The sequence below is a fragment of the Dromiciops gliroides genome, chromosome 3 (assembly GCF_019393635.1).
Source record: "Dromiciops gliroides isolate mDroGli1 chromosome 3, mDroGli1.pri, whole genome shotgun sequence".
Lineage (NCBI taxonomy): Eukaryota > Metazoa > Chordata > Mammalia > Microbiotheria > Microbiotheriidae > Dromiciops > Dromiciops gliroides.
This window is the reverse complement of record NC_057863.1, coordinates 613,032,302-613,057,414: the sequence shown is the minus strand read 5'-3', so window position 1 is coordinate 613,057,414 and position 25,113 is coordinate 613,032,302. Positions and strand designations below refer to the sequence as shown.

The 25,113-nt window shown below is 41.7% G+C and overlaps 1 protein-coding gene across 33 annotated transcripts in view; it reads right to left on the bottom strand.

Annotated features, from left to right (window-relative positions):
* The window catches only part of EIF4G3 (eukaryotic translation initiation factor 4 gamma 3), a 378,410-nt gene that overhangs the window by 137,980 nt on the left and 215,317 nt on the right, over positions 1 to 25,113 (bottom strand). For 14 of the 33 annotated variants that reach the window (XM_043990697.1, XM_043990692.1, XM_043990693.1 and 11 more), the window contains 6 exons: positions 19,551 to 19,571; positions 18,431 to 18,610; positions 17,569 to 17,683; positions 10,878 to 11,021; positions 9,445 to 9,542; positions 3,339 to 3,461 (listed from right to left, as the gene is read on the bottom strand). In XM_043990697.1, the coding sequence (XP_043846632.1) occupies positions 3,339 to 3,461; positions 9,445 to 9,542; positions 10,878 to 11,021; positions 17,569 to 17,683; positions 18,431 to 18,610; positions 19,551 to 19,571 (681 nt within the window). The remainder of the gene's footprint in view (positions 1 to 3,338; positions 3,462 to 9,444; positions 9,543 to 10,877; positions 11,022 to 17,568; positions 17,684 to 18,430; positions 18,611 to 19,550; positions 19,572 to 25,113) is intronic. The other 19 variants (XM_043990677.1, XM_043990682.1, XM_043990684.1 and 16 more) reach the window with 3 other exon arrangements.

Sequence of the window (25,113 nt, the reverse complement as noted above, 5' to 3'; positions counted from 1 at the left end):
TGGAAGGAGATTCAAAATGCCAAATTAGGCTCCTCCTCCTTGCTAGATGCCTTCATCTACAGGCCAGGGAGTCATGAAGAGCCCTTCCAGCTCTGAGGCTATTATTTAATGAGGTTTCATCATTGGGGAGGTATAAAATCTCAGCAAGGAAACTCTCTGGTGTTGCAAAGTCAAAATCTTTAAGAAGTACAATAGCTTCATCTCAATGAATTCATGATTAATGAGGAACTCATGTTCCATCTGGGCTTTGCAATGGACATGACAAAAGTGGGGAACGTCTTGGCAAAGCGTACTTGTGATGCCTTGTTTGATGCTAATGACAGAAGCATCATGGAGCAAAGTCACCTCTCATTGAAGCCATGAAGGAATCATGTATGATATTTTACATGGGTAAAAAGACACTTAACTGGGAAGCACTTATAATTCCCTTTTACTTAGTGTAGGGAGATGCCTTTCTATAATCAACATACAGTAAAAACAGCAGGATTTTGTCCTCTTCAAATTGTCCAATCAATTGAATCACTGTGATCTGCTGTATTTTCTTACTTTCTCGTATTTCCGTACAAAATACATTTATATAGATCATTCTCTAGAACTCTATGGTGAGTAAGCAGGTCAGCAGCGATCGATATCCTTTTCATCACCTATTTTCATTGGTAATCCTGTCCATGATTTGCCCCAATGTTTTGCAGCTTCCTCTCTCCGGATATCCCGGCATCAGTGCCCCTCCACATCCCGACCACGTACCACCTGTATGGAACACAGTCCAGTCCAACTGTCCTCATCTTTGTTACTGCCATTTACATAGCACAATGGACTGTGGGATACTACAATCTAAATGTAGGAATTCACTTTGTAGGGTGAAGATGGTTATGGAAATGCTGAGGTTTATATTCCATTTTTCATCTGTTCACTTCTACATGGTTGGAATGCCTCTGGATTAACTGACTTATATTTGCAATCTGAATACAAATACATTTTCCCCTTTCCCACTCCTTCCTTTATTCTTACAATTCTCTCCATAATCTTTTGCAAATGAGTTTCTAATCTAAGACAGAATTGTTCTTGACTGCCATATGACTCTCCTTGCTAATCATGATGATCAAGTCTTTGTAGAAAGGTGATCACTGGGTTCCTTTGGCCTCCCCAAAGTAAAGGGTAGCCACTTTAAATCTGCTGGACAGAGCTGAATGAGTAGACAGGGAAACAAACCAGGCCCGGTGTCCAGACATTTTGCTTAAGCCAATTCTAATTGTGGAACATTATTTTGCCAGTGTGTCAAGTTGGGGCTGTTGTAAATGTACACTGTCTTCTCATTCTGTTTTTCTTCTAGCATTGTACCAATTTTTGCTTTTGTTCTAACAAGTCACTGGTTGGATTTTACGAGTTACTCCCCCGCCGTTTATTGGTTGTTAACCAAAGTATTCCATGTATGACCCCTCCAACTAAATCATGTTCAATGAGAATAATGCACTATAACTAACATTGTCTACAAAGCCCAAAGATGCCTAAGTTTCTGTACTGACAGTCCAGTATAGAAGTCTAAATGTCAGTGGAGGAAAAGATGTGAAGGAGAAAAGAATGTCCCAACTCGAGAAGGCCTTTCAGAGCACCACGCTGAGAATGTACAAAGTCAGAGCCTGAAAGGTACCTAAGATGTCGTCATCCAGTAAATCTGAGGAAAGCAGAGGGGCACCAAGGGGACTGGGACAGAGCTGACCCTGATACATTGGGAGTGGGTGGGACTGTGGCTTCTTCAGAATGCCACAGCACAGTCTCTTATTGAAAAAATGGTGACCATGGAAAGTGGCAACAGAGACAGGCTTAAAGTGAAGAAGCTCAAGGAATGTCTGGCTGCTGGCCACTGGCTTAAGTGATTACACAGGGAAGGAAATCACCTTGGAATTCCTTATCCCAGAGAAGGGGCACCTAAGCAGAGTGATGACAAGCGGGAAGTCACCAGGAGGTCACTTTAATGGGGCTTAATGTTCTGACAAACAGCTAAAATCAATGAAATTAGAACCTTATTAAAGACAGAATTTTTTAAAAACCTTGCATGTTATGAAAATGAGAGATGAGAAAACTTTCCTCATCTTCTCATTGAACCAATTAAATTAGATGAGATCATATTTGTAAAGCACTTAGCACAGGGCCTGGCACCAAGGAGGGACTATAGAAGTGCTCATTCCCTTCCCCTCCTCCTCCCAATTCCCTATTGACTCTAGCATAAACTCCGCATTCTGGCATGGAAGACCTAAAAATCTGTCTACAACCGCCCTTTTCTTACCTTCGTCTCCTACCGGCAAACTCTGAATCACACCAACAACTGCTCCCTCATCTGAGCGCTCAACCTACCACTTCTCTGCCCTTGTAAAAGGCCTCCTTCCCTATTAGGAAAATAGTCTCTGCTCCTCCATGTTCCTCAAAACCCTGACTGTCTTTGAAGGCTCAGCTCAGGGCCAGCATCATCTGTCCTGAGATAATCTGGCAGATAATTTACTAAGAAGTATACATGTGAGATCCTGTCAGAAGAATTTAAGTTCCTGGAGGGGTAAGTACTCCAAGATTTGGTCTTCTCACACAGCAGGAGGTATTTTTTAATTGAAGTGTCAATTTGCATTTTATAACAGTGGTTTCTGGTGTGCTGGACCAAGCTAATGGATGTTTCGGCCAAATCTGAAGGAGCCCTTTGATTATTACAAAGCTGCAGAAGGGCAACTGCTTTCAGTGGGTTTTCTTCATTTCCACGGCCATACTATCTGTGATTGTGTTCGGACTCACGGTTTCCATGTCCTAAAGTGATACGCTAGATCTGTTTATGAAATTACTTAATTGGTGATTAAAGGGTCATTTCCTCAAAGAATGTTCCCATGGAGGGTCTCTCAAGGTCCTCCATGCAGCTACAATACACCAGTAATATATGTGCTGAATAACACAAGTGATGATTACCCAGCACAGGGTACCACAAAGTCATTTATATTCCCGACCTTGGTGCTTGCCCTAGCTTGGGGGACAGCTTTTAAAGCCTCCTGTTCCACAGTAAAAACATAAAATCCTGTCCATAGGACAGCAGCTCTTTCTGACATCATACAAGAGCTCATTAGGAGACCTGACAGCAGCCAAAGTTCTGACTGTGACGACAACATAACAAACTGTTCCCGATAGTCTTTTTTTATTTTAATTTTTTTTTAATACCACATAGAATCTAGATATTTAAGGCTATGAGACAAATAATGGAAATGAAAAGTATAGAAAGTGGTTCTAGAAAACAGCAAAGCTCAGAAGTGGTTAGTAACCAAGTGCAGATGGGAATCCCACCAGGATTTCTGGCCTCTTACCTGAGGAGGAGTGGGTGTCGATGTAGGCCTCCCTATAGGAGGGGTCGGGTTTCTGCTGCCACCTCCAGACATGATCTCCTCTGTTATGTCCTTGCCCCCTTGGTTCGGATCCCGGATCCGTATCTACCAAATGAAAATGACACACCACAGGCAGACGTTGAATGGCCATTCACTCAAATTTCTTAGGAAGGCAATATGAAAGCAATGCAAGGAATACTGGCTTGGGAGTCAGAGGGCAAGGGTCGAAACACCAAGCTCCAGCCTGTACTATCTGCATGTCTGTAGGCGAGCCACTTTCCTTCTCTGAGCCTCAGTTTTCCTTGCTGTAAAATGGGAAGGCCTCTGAGATTCCTTCCAGTTTTGACCTATGATCTCTGGATCCTTGTATACTCATCCATTCCAGTGCCCAAAAGATGCTTATGTGTAGTAAGAGCATTTACACAAAAGCCAAAATGGCTAATTTTCCAAATCATTCACATTTTTATTCAAAATTAATGGCCATTAGACCCAACTGAAGAAGATACACAGAAACAAAGACTTGTTCAAAGAGAATTAGTTTCCCTGAATTTCTCAGTCAAGAAAAATTTCAGATCGTCACTTTCACCTTCCTATGGATTCACTGTTGTTCTTTTTAAAATTTTGTTCAATATTCACTACAATATAAACAAGGAACAGTTAGTTCTGTACCTTAGAAAACTCAATCTACTTTTCAATTTAAATCTACTAAATCAGAGGGTTCAATGAGATTCTCTTAAAGGTCACTTTCAGCTTTAAAAGTTAATAATTCTCTGTATCTGGCCCTCCTTTAAATAAACATTTCAGTTGGTTTGTAGTAATTCTAGCTGACCTGAACTAATACCTACCTATTCCACGTATCTTCAAACTGGCAGATATCCACAAATAGATGGCACATACAGGTCCAGTAAAATTAGCAGAAAAGTAAATCATTTCTACTTTAAGCCCAACATTTCATTTACTTATTTAATGTCTACTCTTATCATTAAAGACACCACAAGGAGTCATTATTGGTAGTTGCAAACAGTAGCCTCTCTGGGTGTTTTCACTCTATTGCAAAATGAACAAAAACATTAGGCTGCTAACAAAGCATTAGTGTCCCCAAATTTAACCCAAGCTTTAAGACTTTTGGGGCATCCTACAGAAAGACTTTATCTAATTCAAGTTCTTGACCTAGGAATCACCCATGACACTTTCATTCACTCTCCCTAGTATCCAGTCTAGTTGTCAAATCTTATTCATTCTACCTCCTCATCACCTTCCTTGCCAAATCCTCTCATTTTAACTTCTGCTGCCATTCCTCCAATATGCCACCTTCTCTCTTCTGACACTGCAATCGCCCTGGTGCAAGCCTTGATAATCTTAAACCTTGACTACTGCAGCAGTGTCCTGATCCTTCTCCAGCCCCCGGTCCCTCCCCACTCTACACAGCTGTCCAAGTGATCGTCCACATTATCTGCCCATTCAATATCTCCTTACTCCCTACTCCACTGCAATCACCACAGTCCAGGTCCTAGTCACCTCTGCCTTGGAATATGACAAAAGCCTCCCAGCCGTCTCCCTGCAGCTTGTCTCTCCCCTTTCCAACCCATCCACCACAGAGCTGCCAAACTGAGATTCTTCAAGTATAGCTCTGACAATGTCACTCCCAACGATTCTGCTTGGCACTGAAAGTGCTTGACAACCTGCTCTCTTTCTCTAAGATAATCCAACATCGCTCTCCTTCCTGCGTTCTATCTCGCCAAAGCAGCATGCTTGGGGTTCCCCATACATGGGATTACATCTCCCACTTCCAGCTTTGCACAAGCTGTCTGTCTTGCATGCCCACGGTGAGCTCTATCATCACTCCCATCTCTTAAAAGCCCTGGCTCCCTCCTTTCCTGGCTCAGCTCACATACCAACTCTGTGAAGAGGCCTTCCCTGATTCCCCCAGTTGTTGGTGACACCCCTCCCCATGTGTAATTATTTTGTATATAATTTGAATTTTCAAATCTGTGAATATGCTCTATAAGCCCAAAACGAAGGGGAGTCTCCTCACCAGACATGATTGTGACCTTTTAGGAGTTTTGTTTCTTTTAATTTGAGTTGATTATTTCCCCAATGAACAAAAATCTATTTTGTCTCCCCGCTACATTGGAAAATGCAATCAAAACCCTTGAGACAAGCAAAAATTAAACAAATTCCATTCCCACACTGGCTTCATGCAAAAACATACCTCACATTCTGCACTCATCACCTCTTTATCAGGAGTTGGGTAGGGTGCTTCACCCATTAGCCATGAATGTTCCCTAAAACTTTTTGCTAGGCCATTTACACTTCTCCATCTACACTATTTTGATGATCTCCTCAGCTCCCATTGATTCAATTAACACCTCTATATAGATGACTCTCAGATCTGTGTATCTAGCCTGTATTTCCAACTGCCTACTTGGCATTGAAAACTGGCTATCTCAAAAACATCTTAAATCCAACATGTCTAAAACTGAATGTGTTCTCTTTGCCTCCTCCTACCCCAAACCCTCCTCTGCTCTGGATTTGTGCACAGGGCCACCATGCTCCAAGGCTTGTAACTCAGGTATCACCCTCAACTCCTCCCTTTCTCACCACACCTCCAATGGCCAATCAGGTGCCAAAACCTCTCATTTTAACTTCTGCCACCATTCCTCCAATATGCCACCTTCTCTCTTCTGACACTGCAACCGCCCTGGTGCAAGCCTTGATAACCTTAAGCCTTGACTACTGCAGCAGTGCCCTGGTCCTTCTCCAGCCCCCCGTACCTCCCCACTCTACACAGCTGTCCAAGTGATCGTCCACATCATCTGCCTATTCAATACCTCCAGGGCCTTCCTCTCACCTCCAGGATCAAACTCAGCATCCTCTATTTACACCGTAACGCTCCTAATAGCCTGGCCCTTTCCTACCTTTCCACTCTTCTTATACCGCACTCCCCTCCTCAAACTCCAAGAGAGTGACATTGACCTCCCACACAACATGCTTCTTTTTTGTTTTGTGAGGCAATTGGGGTTAAGTGACTTGCCCAGGGTCACACAGCTAGTAAATATTAAGTGTCTTAGGCCAGATTTGAACTCAGGTCCTCCTGACTCCAGGGCTGGTGCTCTATCCACTGCACCACCTAGCTGCCCCACAACATGCTTCTTGACTCCAGGTGTTTTCACTGGCCATCCCTTGTGTCTGCAATGGTCTGTCAAAAGCCTGGCCTAGTCCTCTGTATGAATTTTTGTACCTCTTCTCTGATATTATCTCCAATTTTCCTGCATGCATCTTGTTTATTCAGTTAGTTCTCTGCATGTTTGCCCCCATCAGACCATGCTAAATGAAAGCGAGATCTATTTTTCAAGAGGGGCTTTCTTTGTATTCCTAGCATCTACCACAAGTGACTTGACTTCATCAAGAATGCTCTAGGACTGTGGCTGGTCACTGCAGTGATGGGAGTACTTACTTTTCCCAAGTCTGTCTTTGCGATGCTGCTGTTACTATATAAACTGTTCTCCTGGTTCTCTTCACTTCACTCTGTATCAGTTCATACACGTCTTCCCAGGTTTCTCTGACACCATCCCCTTCCTTATTTCTTAGACCGCAATTCAATCACATTGATATGACAAAATTTGTTTAGCCATTCCCCAACTGGTAGGTAAACCTTTACTTTTGAGTTCTTTGCTACTACAAAAAGAGGTATTATAATTTTTTTTACATATGAGTTCTTTGACAATCTTGCTTTGGTATTTTTATTTGTAGCATCTAGCACATAGTGCTTGTCACATAATAGGCACTTAATAAATAAGTACTGATTGATTGATTTCACTGAGAATATGAGTGTGTGTGTGTGTACACTGTTTAGTCATTTCTGTCATGTCTGATTCTTCAAGACCCCATTTGGGGTTTTTTGGGCAGAAATACTAGAGTGGTTTGTCATTTCCTTCTCTAGTTCATTTTACAGATGAAGAAACTGAGGCAAGCAGTAAGTGACTTTCCCAGGGTCATATAGCTATTAAGTATCTGAAGCCACATTTGAAGGCAGGAAGAAGAATCTTACTGACTCTAGGCTGACACTCAATACACTGGGCCACATAGATGTAGCTGATATGTATATATAGTCATCTATTAATATATTTCTGCAACCTGAATTATAGTCTTCCATGGAAATACCCTGGTAATAACCCTGAATATTTATCTAAAATACATAATCTCAATGATTCCCCATTCTGGGGGAAATGAATGACTTTCCATTGCAGATTTCATATTAGACCTTTTTTGTACTTCTATAAATGTATTTATCACATAATAACACAAATTATAGTTATTTGTGTTTCTAAAGAATACCAATATTAGATACTATTAGATGATAAGTTCCATGAGAGTAGAGACCCTTGTCATACAAACAGATGTATCACTCCTTAGCACCTAAAACAGTGTTCTAAAGCAATGAGTATTTAATAAATAAGAGTGCCAACTGATCTACATTAACAGCCCTATCACATTGGAAGGTGAGATCTTACATTTGGAAGCCATTCATACTATTTACTAATGCAAGAAATGAGGAGCTCAAGAATGGAAGTAGTTCATCTAAGATTCCACAGCCAGATGGTAGGAGAACAATAATAAGAATTAGAATTTCCCAACTTCTGGCAATAATTCTACTGATTTTTTTTTGTTTGTTTTAAGTGGTAGGAAAAATGACATCTAATGAAATTAATGTCAACGTGTAGAAACCTCACTGTTGTAAAGAGAAAATGTACATAAGACACAGCTATCATTAGACAGTTTCACATCTAAATTCAAAACATGGCCCCTGCATGCAGCATGAGAGGAAAACCCCAGTGCATACACCTATGGGGCAAAAAAGAGCCCTAGAGAATGAGTTGATATTTAGAGAAAACAAAGTGGCATCTAGTTCTGCAATGCTAGGGGGCTCAGGTACTAATGGTTCAGAGAGATATAGTTCTTAATGGTTTAAAAAACACCTTGCTGACAATGACTCCATTACCATCCCCATGTTTTTGGATGTGCAGTCAGAGCTTCTGAGAGCAGAAGTGGACGGTTTCCTGACTCTGAGAGCCATGTTCTGCTTACAGAACACTGTAATGTCAACCATACCTGGTTATGCTTATTCAAAATAAGACCCGGGGGCAGCTAGGGGGCGCAGTGGATAAAGTACCAGCCCTGGATTCAGGAGGACCTGAGTTCAAATCCAGCCTCAGACACTTGACACTTACTAGCTGTGTGACCCTGGGCAAGTCACTTAACCCCAATTGCCTTACTTAAAAAAAAAAAACAAAAAACAATACCTACCTCCCACAAGGAAATGCCCGTGCTTTGTTCACTGGTTTGGAAATCATCTCCTTACTAACCCTACACAGAAACCCAACAGGCTCATCAAAGACTGGGGATCCAAGCGGCAGGTAGCCAGTAGGACGGTGCAGGATTCCACTGGGGCCAGGGTGACAGTATCAAACCACTCAGGGCCCAGCAGAGAGCAGGGAGAGTATCGCACCTACGCTGTCTCCCAGCAGTGAGGGGACGCACATTGATGAGGAAAACCTACAAGAGCAGCAAACAGAGTCCAGTGGACCCAAGTTCTTGTATACATTCTTTCTTCACTAATTGTCAGACCATCTTAGGCAAGGCCCACCAAAAGAGTCAGAAAAGAGTAGAGTGACTCCCTTTTTTCCATTTAGCCTTTGCCAGAGCCAAAGGGACCTTGTTTAACCTTTTTTTTTTTTTGGTGAGGCAATTGGGGTTAAGTGACTTGCCCAGGGTCACACAGCTAGTTAAGTTGGCAAGTGTCTGAGGCCGGATTTGAACTCAGGTCCTCCTAACTCCAAGGCCAGTGCTCTATCCACTGCGCCACCTAGCTGTCCCCCTTGCTTAACATTTAACGCATGCAGCAGTCTCCATGGAACGAAGCTTTCTGGCAACTATGACTTCATGGTGGTGAAGGAGCTCCAAAGTTCTACCACCTGCCTTCACCAGTGTCCCCAGTGAGACGACTCTAAGGGGCCTGGCATATGTATCAGCAGCCGTGACTGAAGGAGACACACCTGGAATGCAACAAACGAGAGAGCCCTCTTACCGTTTTTTTCTCTCTCTTGGCTGGCGGAGGCTGCTGCTGTGTAGGCACTATGATGGGTGCTGACTGGTACACTGGCTGACTCGGATAAAATGGTGTTCCTAGAGCATTGGCAAAGGAGAAAAACAGGGCTTTAGTTCACCGCTCGTTCCTGACTGATGGAGAAGGACTTCTTTCCCTTTTAAACCCATGACCCAAGAAGGGCCCACCATCACATTTGCCAGTAAATCTCTACAGCTCACTCCCAGCTACACAAGGCTAACCAGCACAAGGCTGGATTCAACCCCTATTGTTATTGTGCAGCAAGCAGAAAAAGGCCTGCACAATATGACTGTCAAACAATCAACAAATACTTAGGAAATGTCTACTATGTAACGAGGCACTGTGCTGGGGAAGAAAGGGAGCGGCAGAGAGGGGAATGATCATCCAGTTGAAATTACAGTCCTTGCCTTGAAGGAGTTTACAAGCTAGTAGGGGAGATGAATCCTAAATACATGAAAAGTTAATCAAACAAGATTTAGACAAAGGCAACAGGACAAGATATGTCACAAGGCAGGAAAGGACTAATCGCCAAATGAATGACAAAGACAATGAGGGATACTGAGCCCAGAGGAATGTGCAGTGATGGTGGGCAGGCGTGACCTGGGAAGACTGCAAAGAACTGGGGGGACTGTCACTGACTTGGCATGATGGAGAGGCTTTGGCTAGACAGAGAAGAGTGCTGAGGGCCTTCCAGATTAGGGCAGGGAGATAGGCAGAATGGCCTAAACAGAGGCAAGGAGATGGGAAAATGTGAAGCATGTTCAGCAAGTTTCACTGGAGGGGAGCAATAGGACATAAAAAAGGATACAAAGTTTAGGGTTAGGTTGGACAAAGCTCTAAATGAGGCTAAGGAATTTACTTTCTCCTATAGGCAATGGGGAGCCACCAAAGGTTTTTAACAGAGGGAATGACAAGATTGAATTTTTTTTTTTTAAGGAAAATTAATCTGGCAAGGTCTACAGCAAGGACTGTAAACTTCATGAGGATAGTGACCATCTCAGTTAAACTTTGTATAACCCCCAGCACCTGACATAGTACTCTACACATAGTAGGCACTTAATAAGTGTTTATTGAATGAATGGACAGATGGATGGGTGGATGGGTGGATGGATGGATGGATGGATGGATGGACGAACGGACGGATGGATCAATGGATGAACTGACTGGAGAAAAGTGGAGGATAGAGACTGAGGGCAGGGAGACCAGTTTGGTGAAGGCTACTTCAATAGTCCAGGCAAGAGGAAATGAGGACCTGAACTAGGTGGTAGCATTGTGAACAGAAAAGAAGGAACTAATGCCAGGACATCACAAAGAAAGAATCAATCATAACTGGTGACTGAATGAGAGGTGAGGGAGAGAGAGGAGTCAAGATGACTAAGGTTTTTAAAGCCTACCATGAACAGAAATAGCAAAGTCTGGAAGGGGAGTCAGTTTTGGGGGAAAGATGATGAGTCCAATTTTAAGCATGTTGATTTGAGCTGATGGGAAGGCATCCAAGTGGAAGGAGGCAGAAGGCAGGTTGAAACACAGGCCTGGAGCTGGGGAGAGAGGTTAAGGATGGGAGTCATCCGAGTAGAAGTAAGAATAGATGAGATCTCCGACGGAGAATATATTTTCCAGCAGTTAAATGTACAGCACAAAGAGGGGAAAAAGGCTAGTGACCCATAGGGCTCAGGGCAGGAAAGAAATCACCCTTTACAACCCCTTCAATTCACAGATGAGGGAAGTGAGGCTATAGCTGAGGCGGAGTGACCTACTAACAGAATGGCTAAACCAGGAGTCAAACCCAGGGACCCAGACACCAAAGCCAGAGTTCTTTCCATGATAGCAAACTGCCTTTAAGAACATCTCAATAAACTCTTTTCATAGCATTGCCTCAATGCTGAAAATGCAATTAAATCCTATTCTGAAACCATGCTGACCTCTCAAGTCCTTAACTACTGAACTTGAGAAATAGCACACTCTCACAAATGAGGTTTCAAATGTTCCTAGAACAACACCATCTACTCAGCTTGCCAAATTTTTCTCTCTAAGGGAAATAAGACCCAAAAGGTGAACCAGTCATTTTTACAAAATCTCCTAAAGAAAACATTGTTGAGTCAACAGCATCGAAGAATGGTGTAATCTCAGAATACATGGGGTTAAACAAATACATACTAAGGCTTCCTTCTAATGGAAGACATTAGAATTGGAGGCCATTTATCCTTACAAAATAATTAAGCCTACCCAACAGTTTATTTTAGGATTATGATGGGGAGAATTTTATCATAATTAACTGCAATTTTCATTCTAGTGAAATATCTAATTATTTCTATGAACAAGTAACAAATTTCTATGAACTTCATAATATTGTTTAAGGGAATATGAAAATCAGAAAGAAAACCCCTTAATCTATCATCTTCCATCATTACTTGTTTTAATGGAAAACAATTGGTTTCAATGACAAAGCTTTTTTTTTTCCTTTTTTCTATTCAATTCTATTTGAATCTGGTATCAAAATAAAATTAATCTAAAACACATAAAGGTTTTAGTGTGCCTGTGCATGTGTCTGTGTGTCTGTGTCTTCGTGCATGCATATGTGCAGCATTGTCTGGCAGATAATAAGCACTTAATAAATACTTTATATGCATACATGCATATGCAAAAATACACACAAAACTATATGCACACATAAACACATGCCAAAATGTTTAAAAATACCTCGAGACAAAAACACTGAGGTAAGCCAAAGAGCAAATAAATATGTGAACCCTTACAGGAACTATCAGTTAGGAAGGACTATCATCATGAGAACAGGATTTTGGGATCTTCTTTGGTCATGTCTAATTCTTTCTGACCCCATTTGGAGTTTTGTTAACAAAGATACTGGAGTCGTTGGCTATTTTCTTCTTCAACTTATTTGCCAGATGAGGAAACGTAGGCAAACAGAGTGAAGTGACTTGCCCAGGGTCACACAACTAGTAAGTGTCAGAGGCTGGATTTGAACTCGTGTCCTCTTGACTCCAGGGCCAGTGCTCTATCTACTACACCACCTCCTTGCTCCATAAAAAAAGGATCTTAGCAATCACTTAATTCATATCCTTATTTTACAGAGGACAAAAATTTAGCCTCAAAAGGGAAACACTTTATGCAAGGTCACAATATGTGGCAGAGGCGGCTTCCAAACAAGGGAACCCAGAAAACTCTGATGGGGACCTACCATTTCCTTGCTGTGAGAAGTACCCAGGAAGGAAGTGCCTCCCTGCAAGGCTAATCAGCCTCTGTTCAGCAGCCTCCCACTCTGACCCCTTTCGGGTCTCCAAGGCTGTTCTCTAGCCACCACGCTGTTCTGTATTTCTCAAGGTGGGTAGCTTGTGATACAGTGCCGTGTGTGCACCTTGCATACTTTTTGATCTTATGTTTATCATTTGTTCTAACTGCTTTATTTTGATCTTCAATTCAACAAGTATTTTTTAAGCACTTACTATGCACCAAGCACTGGGCAAGTGAAAAATGAAAGATCCCTTCCTCTAAGGAGTTTATATTCCACTACAGTGAAACAACATGCAAACAGACACATAGATACAACAATCTATACTAAGTCAATTCAAAGTAAATGGGTTCAGGGACATACTAACAAGTGGAAAGCAGCAAAAACCCTGAATAGCAGGTGCTACTTGAGTTAAGCCTTGAAGGAAGCTGGGGATCGCAAGAAACAACTGGGGATCGCAAGAAACAACTGGGGATGGGAGCATGACAAACATAAAAGACACCATGGGAGGATAGGGAGGGGATGGAACAGCATCTGTGGTGAAACAGGAGAGGGTCCAACTGGCTGGAAAACAGCATGGGGTGCGGAATTCATAGGAAACCGGTCTAAAACACAGCCTGGAGCTGTACCGGAAAGGTCTTCCAAGGCCGAGCAGAGGAGGTCATGGTTTTTCTGAAAGCCACCCAAACTTCTTGAGCTGGAGAGCTAGGGCGCAGCCAGGCCTGGGCTTCAAGAGTCTCAATTTGCCACTCATATGGAGGATGGCTTGGAAATGAGGGGTGCTAAGATAGTACAATGACTCAGGGCAAGTCACAGTAGTGCACAAGCCAATAGTTTGGGGGCAACTCTCCCACCACCACGCAGCCATCTCCAGTCAAGCCTGGTACAGGCACTTTTGTGGTTTGTGATCTTATTTATGTACTGACCACCATGTTCACCCTTCCCAACTCGTTCGTGAAAGGCATTCACGGCACAAAAGCTTGTGGCTTCTGTGCAGAATCTTTGAGCCTCTGGCCTCTTAATCCCCAGGCCTATTTTCCACTATCCTCTCCTACTACCCTTTGAACTGAAGTCACTGAGTATTGAAATATGTGATGATCTAATTTGTCTAATCAATGAGCTCTTCACAGAATTTCTCTACTTTCTCCAATGGAGGATGTTATATCTATCATCTATCTATCTACATATCTTTGTACTGGGGTACACATCTATATATGCCATAATATTTTTGCAAATACTCAGTTTGAGTACTGTAACATGAAGGCAGTAAATGTCAAATGAAATGCTTCTTACTGTCTTTGGACACATGATAAAACTCCACCAATTTCTTTATTTGCCTCTCCAGATTAGACCCGAGAGCCAGCTGTCCACTGAGCTCAACTTCCTTTTCACTTCTAGTTTCGTTTTTCATGAGAACCTCAACGTTGCAATAATTCAATTCCTCTTATAATATGTCCACTCACCCATCATTTTACAATGTCTCCCATTTAGAGCACCAGCACTTCAAATTTATAGATGGTCTTAAAAACATGCCATTGTCAGCACTTTCAATCACTGAAGATCTGGAAAGAGGGCCAACAAAGCACTACAGATCCCGCTGTGCTTTTCTTTGTTGTTGGGGTGGCCAAGGCCAAATTACTGATCAGAGATCAGTGCCTGAGCTTCTGCATCACCATATTTATCCAGGCTGATCTCCGGAAAGGAGATGCAGACTGGAGCAATTTGAGATTTACCATGGAGATGTTAGTCACTATTGAGAGCTGGTCAAAATGTGGCACCGCAATTCATGGGGGAATGGTATGAGTAAAGGAATGGATAAGGGAGAGGGTAATAGTCAATTAAGAAACATTTATTAAGTGTCTACTATGTGCCTGGCATGGTCCTAAGCATTGGAGAAACAAAGAAAGGTAAAAACCAGTGTCTGCTCTCAAGCTCATAAGCTGATAGAGGAGACAACATGCAAACAGCTCCATTCAAACAAGCCACAGACAGGTAAATGTGAAATAATCAGCAGAAGGAGGCACTAGAATTCTGGAGGATTAGGGAAGACTTTTTGTGGAAGGTGGGATTTTAGCTGGGAGAGAGTTCCAAGCATGGGGGGGGGCAGCCAGTGAAAATGCCTGGAGTTAGAAGATGGAGGGTCTCATGTGAGGAAGCCAGTGCCACTGGCCCATAGTGTCAGAGGGTGAGGGGTAAGAAGACTGGAGAGGAGGTGGTGGTGACCGTTATAAATGGCATTTTATATTTGATTCTGGAGGTGTTAGGAAGCTCCTGGAGCTTACTGGGGAGTGGAGTGAAGCTGAGCGGAGGAGGAACGGGAGGGAAGGAAGGACCTACTTTCATCCTTTCTTCTCCCTTCTCCAAGTCTTTGGCCACCTCATTCAGCCACACTTGCAAGGAAGTCCTTTAACCCATTGGCCCAACTCAGGTGTCTCTTCTTCCATAAAACTTCCCTTTATTCCTCCCAGGGAAAAGTTTTCTCTGCTTCCTCACAATTTTCCAAGTCTGGAACTCACCTCAAGGTGATCTCACCCCCCCCCCCCCCACCACTATTAATATTAAGGTCTCAGACCACTTAATCTGATGAGAAGTTTCTTGAGATCACAGTCAGAGTTAAATCTTTCCTAGAATCTCCAAGCTTACTTAAGATTCATTGAATGAATGAATGAAGCATTCAATGTAAAAGTTCAACACGACACAAAAAAGTATTCAAAACACAGTGGGAAAATAGAGAGAGGCAAGGTGAGTAGGGGTGGGGGCAAAAACCCAGGCAAATCTTTATGTCTGTTCCCATACAGCCAGGCTTCCTTCTCTCCCTCCAATTCCTGCTTCAGGCAATAGATGGAAGAGGCTGTCCTATAACTTCCTTTCTGAGATCTCATGGAAAACAGTACTAGGGTTTTCATAGATATCAGGTAAATAGCAGTCAAACTATGTGACCCATAAAAATTACTTCTCTTTTATGGAGATAAAAAGTTATCCTCCTAATCTTTAGAGTAGACTATGTTTTTCTAAAACCCTATTGGTCTGGGTGGTGAGAGGCAATGGGTCTCTTTCTTCTACACTAAAAAAAAATAGGCATATCCCAACCCTATATTAATTGGTTTAAAACAAAACAAAACACTTTAGGTCAAACAAGATAATTACCAATTGCCTTTTGGACATTTTAAATTGGATCTCCTTATACACCTCAAATTCAACATACAAAAACCAGAGTTCATTATCTTTCCTTAAACTCATCCCGCTTCTGAACTTTTCTCCTTTTGTGGGAGCCACCATCACATTTACCCAGTCCTCTGACACCCACCCAACTAGAACCTCAATGTTGTCCCCTCAGGGGGCCACTGTACCACAAGATCACAGGGACACTACAAGTCCAAAGTGCCTGACTTTCTATATGGAGATGAAACCTGAGGCTGAGGGGAGAAAAGTGACCCTTGCTTAAGGTTACAGGGGCATAACAACAACGACTCCTCACAGTGATGCACATCTTCCCTGCCAACAGCCCTGTGAGGGAGGTATGCCCCAAGGCAGCCCAGCAGGCAGCAAGCCTCCGAGCTGGATCTCTGATCTGGACCCCAGCATACAAATCCAGGAGTTGCCACCACCGGTCTCCAGCTCTACTAAAGGCATTCAATGCCTTCAAAGGGTGAGAAATAAGTCACACCGCCTTCACCCTGCCCAACTCCGGGCTTGAAGTGAGAAGGAACAGCTTACTTGCTGCTACAATACTGATCTAATCACACCAAAGCCACCTGAGAACCTCAGAATGGGCAGTGGGAAAAGAGATAAAAAGTTTATACACACAGCAGATCACCTTCTTAAGAAGAAGGAGGAGGAAAAACCCAAACAAACAAAACAAAAAAAAGGAGGAGGTATTTAAAAAATAGGCTTGCTTCTGCAGAAGACCTGTATTGACGGAAACTATGAAATCAAGTAAACCCTATCTTTCATAGTTAGTCATTTTTAGATTTACCTATATTCATCATAATGCTATTTGGCCTAGAGTAGAATTTTATTGAATTAGAAGTGAATTTCAATTACTGGAGGGTTTAGCATCTCCTTAGAAAGCAAACATAAATTTAGTACTTACAAGAACTATGCATGACATTTACACATGGAATTTCTAACTTTTAAAAAACACTTTCTTATCTAATATTATTTTACTTAGTAATATTTTATTAAAAATCAACATTTATCAAATAATAAGATTAATAAATAATATTATCTTATAACTTTACATTATCTTCCTTGCAACTCAGTAAATTAGATAAAATGAACTAGATTTCCATTTTACAGACGAGGAAATTGCAGGGTGGATGTCTATTGATGAAGCTGGGACTAAAACCCCAATATTCAGGTCTGTGTCCCAGCAGAAGATGACAAATCTGAAAGGTCTTACGAGAGCACCTATTCCAATTGCTTCATCTTATAGATGAGGGATCTGAGGGTCAGAGTAATCAAATTCTTATTTAGCCCAAGCTGATGTAGCTCACAGATAGCAGTGCAAGTTTCAAAGACATGTCTTCTGACCCGAAATTTGGGCGATTATCTACCTTAACGTTCCTTGCCAGTCAGCCGTTTTTCACAGTATTTCTTCTTAATAACATACTACATTTCTAATATGAAACTTGGACACCCGTTATTTTATTTGATCCTTACAACCATCATCTGCTGTTGCTGGAGCAGAGAAGGCGGCCACTAAGTAGCAGCATGTGAATCCAAATCTTCGGGCTCCTTCTACAATGATTTCCTTGAAAAATCCTGGTAACTTCCCAGCCTGAATTAATAAAGACAACACATCTGGCAAAAATGACTTGACTTTTCCTACTTACCATAGGCATTGGGGAATTCCCCAGGCCCTGGTCCAGGATAAAAGGGGCCAGGCCCCGGAGGCTGGACAGGATACTGCTGAGGAGGCCCAACATAAGGAGGGCCACTATGCCGGTACTAGGAGAGAGAAAGTGTAGATGCTTTAAAAATCATTGGTATACAACACGGAATGGAGAACTACAGCTCTGAACAAGTAATTTCCAAAGAGAATCATTTTAAATGAGATAAAGCAATCCTATTAAACACATTCCAAATGGTCACTGGTCACCAAAGATTCAGTGAAGGAGGGATCCCAGGGAGGTGTTTTTAGGAAAAGACAGAATGAAGCAGTGCTCAGATAGATGAGAACCAGTTAGACTATCCCGATCCAAGGTTGGCAGTCTTCAAGGAACCTAAAGGGTATTTCTCATAGGTATAACACAAGGAGTTACTTACTTAGCTCCATGATTTGAGGGTGGCATAAAGAGAGGGGTGTAGAATTATCTTCTCATGGTGAAAAAAAATTATCCCCCCTCCTCTAATTAGATTGTAAGTTCCCCGAGAGAAGTTTTTTGTCCTTTGTGTCTCTGGGCCCACAGCACCTTTTAATGTGTAAGGTCTACCCTTGGGCTTTGTTCATAGAAAGGACTAAAGAATGTTTGTTGAACTGCATTGAATTTCCTATCCCCTCTGCATCTTTGAAGTAAGAGGTCAAAACTATCTCTTTATCTAATGGAAAATGACAAATGGTGAGATTCATGGACAATAAAACAGTTCCTATCTCAAAAAGAAATCCCACTGCTTCCCCTCTCTGCTGACCTGGTAGTAACTTTGAGTTTACTGCCGACATTTTTCTGGGTCCCATGTACCTAGGGAATACGTTACCTGTGGTATACAGTATTGAGGGCCCTGGGGCATTGGATACGGCATTGGCAGATGGTTAACCATCATGATGTGTTGATTGGTTTGATACACTGCAGTTGGTGTTTGGGCACCGGGACGGATGGAAGGGCTGCTGTTCTGGATGGTAGCTCTAGGAGGCTGTATTTGAGGCCTCTGAAAAAACTGAGGAAGGGGAAAGAAAGAGGTTTATTTTCTTCGGCAAAGAAGACCAAGTTCACTGTTTGCCGGAATCTTTTTCAGATTTTTCTCATCAACTTGAAATCTAAACACAATGTAAATGAAAATACACTAGAACTGAATAACTAGATTAAAGCAAAACTGATATTCTATAATAGGTTATATTTTCAGTTTGGGTTGTCATATGTCTGAAAATTGTATAATTATCTCAAATATTTTAAAACCTAAATCACATAACACAATTTCAACTTTGAAAAAGCACATTTGAAAAACAACAATTGGTAAAACGCCTTTTGTAGATCAATATTCTGTTGTAAAAGTCTTGGGGTTTTTTTAGGCAGTCACTGGATACCTCATGTCAAACAAGTCTCCTAGTGTTCAAAACAAGACGTTGCCTGTACACAGGTTCACAAGACTCACAGGGGGCAGTGAAATCACTGTTTCTACCTGCATGTTTAAATGAAAGTTGATAATCAGGGTTAAGTCGGCCTCAGAATTCCAAACCAATTACTTTCAAATTTCAGTTAGCCAATTAACATGTGTTTCAATTTTCAAGAAGATGACAACCCCATTCTGAACTAAATAAATTTCTCCTGAATATCTATTTGAAGTAGTTTGCCATACAAGTGGAGAACACAAATATATCTGGCAATAAGGTAACCTAGTGCTATAAATGCTGAAATCTAAAATAGCATCAGAAGCAAGCAACCATAACCAAAGTCATTTATTGTTCTCGCATTAGGCTCAATGGCCTTGAAACAAAAGACCAAAAAAATGGATTCTCCACATGGATATATATACATATATATATATATATGTATATATATATATATTGATTCAATTGAAAAAGGAATAATGGATAAATGATATCAGTAATATGGTGATAGAGGAATAACTAGGCCATGCAGAACCAGTAATTTGTTACCTGGATAGGTCTGAATCCTCCCTTCAATTAGGAAGCAAGATAGCAGCAGGAAACAGAAAGAAAGCCAATGCAACAGCTTACAGATCAGTAGGAAGGTGCAGGACAAAGCATGCAGCTCAAGAGAAATATTATCAGTATATTTTTCTAACAACAGAAACTTAGAAAAGTAAGCTAGAATTGGACTCCTGATTTTCCAATTGGGAATTATTAGAAGCTCAGAACTGAAGGGCAAACCTATAATCCACAAAAAAGAAAACAGTGGCAATAACATTTGATGACAGCCACAATTTGTATAATTGCACATAAGGTGCTTGGAAGGAAATGACCACATGGTGGCAGGAACAGAGTCAGGTCTTCTCTCTATACATCCGTTCCATTAGACACCAATTGTATGATTGTGGATTTTTTATTTTTGGCTTCTCTGGGCTCCACTCTCCATTATGAAAATGAGATTAATTAAGGATGCTCTTTACAGAGGGACCTCAAAACATATTAGTCTTCTTGCCTAATTGTTACTTTCTCTTTGCCACCAAGAATGGCTGAGAATCATCACAGAAAGCATCTTTGAGGCTAGAAGCTTAGTTTAGAATTCTTAGTCTTAAATCTGTTTTGAGCATCTTCAACACTCTTCTTGGCCAGTATGATACATACTAGTCCAAATGAGGGAAATGATCAGCTTTGATACTGGGTTCTAGTCCAGTAAGTCCTAAGGCCAGGAGGAAGAAATTTAACCCCAGGGCCAGAGAGAATAATTAAGTAGAGCCAAGGGGTGAGATAGGGCCCAATGTCCCAAGTATATAACCATTAGGCCTTGACACCAAACCCTAGCTTAAAACAGTAAAGGGATAGTCAGGGCAGAGGAGCCCCACGGAGGTGAATGAGAGGAAAGCAACAGGAACGGCTGGGTAGCGGGGAAATAGGATTAGGAGATATGATATAGTAGAGGAAAAGCATAACAAGCTGATGTGGGGGTGACACGGAGACATGGGAGGTGGAGTGGTCAGTGTGGAAAAGGCAGAAAATGGGGGTTCGTCACAAGTGCAGCCTGAGCTTGCACAACTGCTCTCACTCAGCAGGATCATGACTGTCATGAAGTCAAAAACGGACTTTCCACCTGGGCCTTCCTTCTCTTGCCCCGTTAATTTCTCAAGAAGCCCAACAACTTTAGAGGGACCATTAGTGTCACATGATATTGTTATCAAAACATTTCACAGTGCAGATGGATGACTCTGTGCTTCAAGTTACAGAAAACTGGATACTGTTTGCAATTTGTTCTTCTTCTGGGAATCTGAGTATGTCAGAACTGGGAAGGACCTTAGAGAGCTAGATGAGGAAAGAGACCTAAAGAGGGGACAATCTTACCTAAGGTTTTAGAACTAACTAGTTAGCTGAAGATCTAGCAGTAAGACCTCAAGGCATTTCATGCTTTCCAGGGTTGGCTCAAATGGCTTCTAATATGAGCAGAATGCTATTTTCATTTCATGACTAACCTGGCAACATTTCATCAGAAAATCAGAATTGTGAGTGACCCCAGAGTAGATCTAATCTAACGTCTCCAGGCTGAAGAGAGAATTCGCCTCCACTTGAGATGTCACTGCCACCACCGCTGCTGACATTAGCAATAGCAGCAGCACCAGGCACACGATTTCTTTGCTATTTCAAGGTTTCTAGAGGTGCGTGGAAAACTGTGCAGAGCAGCCTCAGAGCCAGGACGTCAGGCCTCCAGGCCCTGCCTCTGACATACTGGCTCCTATGGCTGGGAGCCTCTTGGCAAGTGCCTCCCTCTCGGTGCCCTTAGACCCTCAAAGCTGCTCGTCAAAGAGAAGCTGTTGAACTACGGTGCTAGCAGGAGCTTCCTGTACCAAGAAAGGGTCAGATCCAAGCCCTCTGCCTCTGCTTTTAAGGTGTCTCAAGAGGTCAACCAGGCTTAGGTTTGAGCTGCCTAGGAGGCAGCCCAGCAGAGCAAAGAGAGGGGTTGGATCAGACAGTAGAGAACCTGATGTTGACACTCACTACCTTGGTAACACTGAAAAGAGCCTTCAATTCCTCATTTATTTAAATGTTTAATAAGGCAGAAAGCGGGAACAGTTATGCTAGATGACCTCTGAGGGCCCTTCTAGGTGCAAATTTCTAATCCCGAGATGCTAAGACCGACAGTAAGGGGGAAGTCATTGTCTCCTAAGGCCATCCATTCTATCTGGAGATGGGTCTAACTGTTAAATACTTTAACTATGAAATAAGGTACCACACACAGTAAGAAACCTAGGAAAGAGCACTGAGTTTGAAGTCAGAGGACCTGGGCTCTGGTTCCCGCTCTGCCACCTACACATGAAACTAGCTGGCCCCTTAGCTCATTGACAGTCCAACAGCCCATCATGCTATGAGGTACTGGACATACACTTGTTGAACAACCCAAGTTTAACTAAAGAACATCCATCATTTACCCAGGACAATCCATGGAAAGAACTTTGAATTGCCTTGGGAAAACAAAAGATCAGGGTCCATCAGTATATTAAATATAGAAGAGAAAAATCCCGCCTTCGTTATTGGAAAGATTTTCCCCTAATTCTCTGGATCTGCTTTACACAAATTATGTCAGTAATTACATAAGGAATCCTTGGCCCCTTCTGAAAGTTTCTTCTGTGTGAGCTTCTTTTGGACAATCACTAAATCTACTGAGATTCTGAAGCAGACCTCTCAGAGACTTACAAAAGGCAGGAGTGTAAGCTATTTCCTTAGAATCTGTCCAGTCCAAAACCCTCATTACACATACGTGAGGAGACAGAAAGCAATTTGCCCACAGTGACACAAGAAGTAAATGGAGAAGCAGGGACTTTAGTTCCATTAGGGATCCCTGCTACTTAAGTGGATTTCAGGATACTACTCTCTACAAAAGTACTTCCTTTAGTAGGTCTGAAAGAGAAACAGTGAATTAGCTTTTCTACGCGGAATACTCTGGTAAGAACTCTGAGGCCTGTCATATAAAACGTACTAAGATAGTTACAGAAATAAAAACTCTTAAATCCAACACTGTGACCTCAGTGTTGGTTAGAGTCCACCAGAAATATCCATGTGAGAGAAATTCCAAGCAAGTCCCAGCTAAGGGATTTTGCACATCAGTTTAAAGGCATCTAGAACAGGACACAATTTTCATGTCCTGGACTCCTCAGACAGCATCTAGTGAAGCCTTCTCAAAATCAAGTTGTATATACACAAAACAAAATGTAGAAAATTACAAAGGAAACCAACTATATTGAAGTACAGTCATCAATTTTTCGTAAGTGGCCAGATCCCAGCTTAAGATCTAGAAGAAAGAAAAGATCTCACCTAACAGCTTTTATGCAAAAATTCTGCAATTTGGCTTCTGTAAGTAGGAGATACTAGCTAAACAAATATGGAGAAGTGCATCAGGGCTCAAAATTCAAATGCATCATTCAGGAAAACTAAAGTCTCATTTATTACATGGCCACAATTCTCTATTTCCTTTCTAGGAAGCTAAATCTGTTACTGTTTTAAAGACTATTATCCTTAGGGAAACATTAGAAGGTAGATTAACTCTACTTGGCAGAACTTTTTTTCCCCTCCAATTCCCTCTTTTTCCTCCATTCTTACCAGTATCACACTGTAGAAAAGGCCAAATATTTGGGAACAATTCTTTTCCCTTTAGGTAAAGATCATATGAACTAACATACTAATATATAACACACAAAGAATAATAATGTACACAACTGAATAATTTGCAATGAATAAAAAAAGAACACTCTCCTTATATTCCTTCCTAGCTATCAAAGCTCCATTTGGAATATCCATCAGGATTTCAGGGAAGTCAGAAGGATCAGAGTTGCACTGTGCCCTATCAAATGACTGACACAGAAAGCCTCAACAAAGGTCTTATGGACAGGCTCCACTGCTCTAGTCCCCAGCTTCACTTTCTAGTTGGATCCATTTTCTCAGCTGAATTCTGCACAGTTATTTGATTGTGGCAACCCCAGGCTATTTCATGGGACTTATCTTAAATGGCCTACCTCATCAAAGAGGGCCCCAGGAATTCTCAGCTGGAGTCACCTGACAAAATCGAGGTAGGAGAACTGACCCAACCATGAAACAGACTGGAAATGTAAGGTCTATTAAATCTTTATTCAGGTTCTACTGTAAATTCATAATTAAGCAGATAAGTATCTAACGCTTCCCATTTCTTTTTCATTATCTCTAACATGAAGAAATTCTTAGCATGTAGGGATGGAATGGAAAATTTAATTAAGACCCTTATAAAATGAACTGATATATGGGGAGGGGGATAAAGGAAAAGAGAAAAGGAAGGGGAGAGACAAAAAAGGGAATTATCTTGATTGTACTGACACAAAAGTGGAGAAGATCACAAGGACATTCACGTAAGTGCTATGCATTAAAGGGAAATCCTGACCCAACTTAGATAACCCCAGGATTCTTCATCAACTTATATCTTCTTGAAATTCAAATCCTTTTACCAATAAGAAGGAACAGATTCTTTTTTCCTTGACAACACACAAATAAGTTCCACATGAAGAACTCCCTTGCAAGAAGGTGAGGTAGTGATTTTGATGACGGATACCTATATAAACTACGGTCCCGTTCTCTCTAAATGATGTGAGAACTAAAGAAATCATTAGCTGTCTTTTCAAACCAAGCCCGTATAAATCACTAACAGGCATTCAGCCATTATCCAAAAGGTTTTTTTTTAAAGAAAATAAAAGTAAAGAGTAAGTGCACTGTATTCAAATGATGACACTAATGAAAGCTCACATTTCTAGAATGCCTTTTAATTGACTATAACCCTGTGTGGAAGATCAATCAGGGTCAGTACTACCATTCCAAATGGACAGATGAAGTAATTACTTTTGGAAATTCAGTGCTTAAAAAATTCTATGTATTAGGGGGTCAAAGGGGAGCCTAAAGCCACATCTGCTAGCTGAGAGCACCTTCCACCATACAGCACTGCCCCTCTAAATTCAGCCCCAGTCCAACAGCCCTGTTTGTAAAGGACAAGGATTAGGCCACCTAAAAGGGCTCCATTCTTCTTTGATCCACTAAGTTTCCTTCTAAACATTATGAAAATAAAGCAATAATGATTTTTTGTTGTTGTTGAGTTATGTCTGACTCTTTGTGACCCCATGGACCATAGCATGCCAGTACTGTTCACAGGGTTTTCTTGGCAAATATCCTGAAGTGTTTAGCAATTTCCTTCTTCAGTGGATTAAGGCAAACAGAGGTTAAGTGACTTGCCCAGGGTCACACAGCTGGTAGGCCCAGCACGCTATCCACTGAGCCACCTAGCTGAGTTTTAAACTTCAACTAATTCTATTTCTCAGTATTTTCTCCAGTTAGTATGAGTAGCACACTCTGCCTTAGCAGGTATTTCCCATATATGATGTCCTCTGGTCCTCAGAATATCCTCATCAATCATTAGTGTTATGATCTAGAGATGAGGGAACCAAAGCTAAGAGAAGGTAGGAGACCGGCCCAAGAAAAGCACATTAAAGCTGGCCAAGAAACACCCAAATCTAACTGGTCACCTACAGACTAA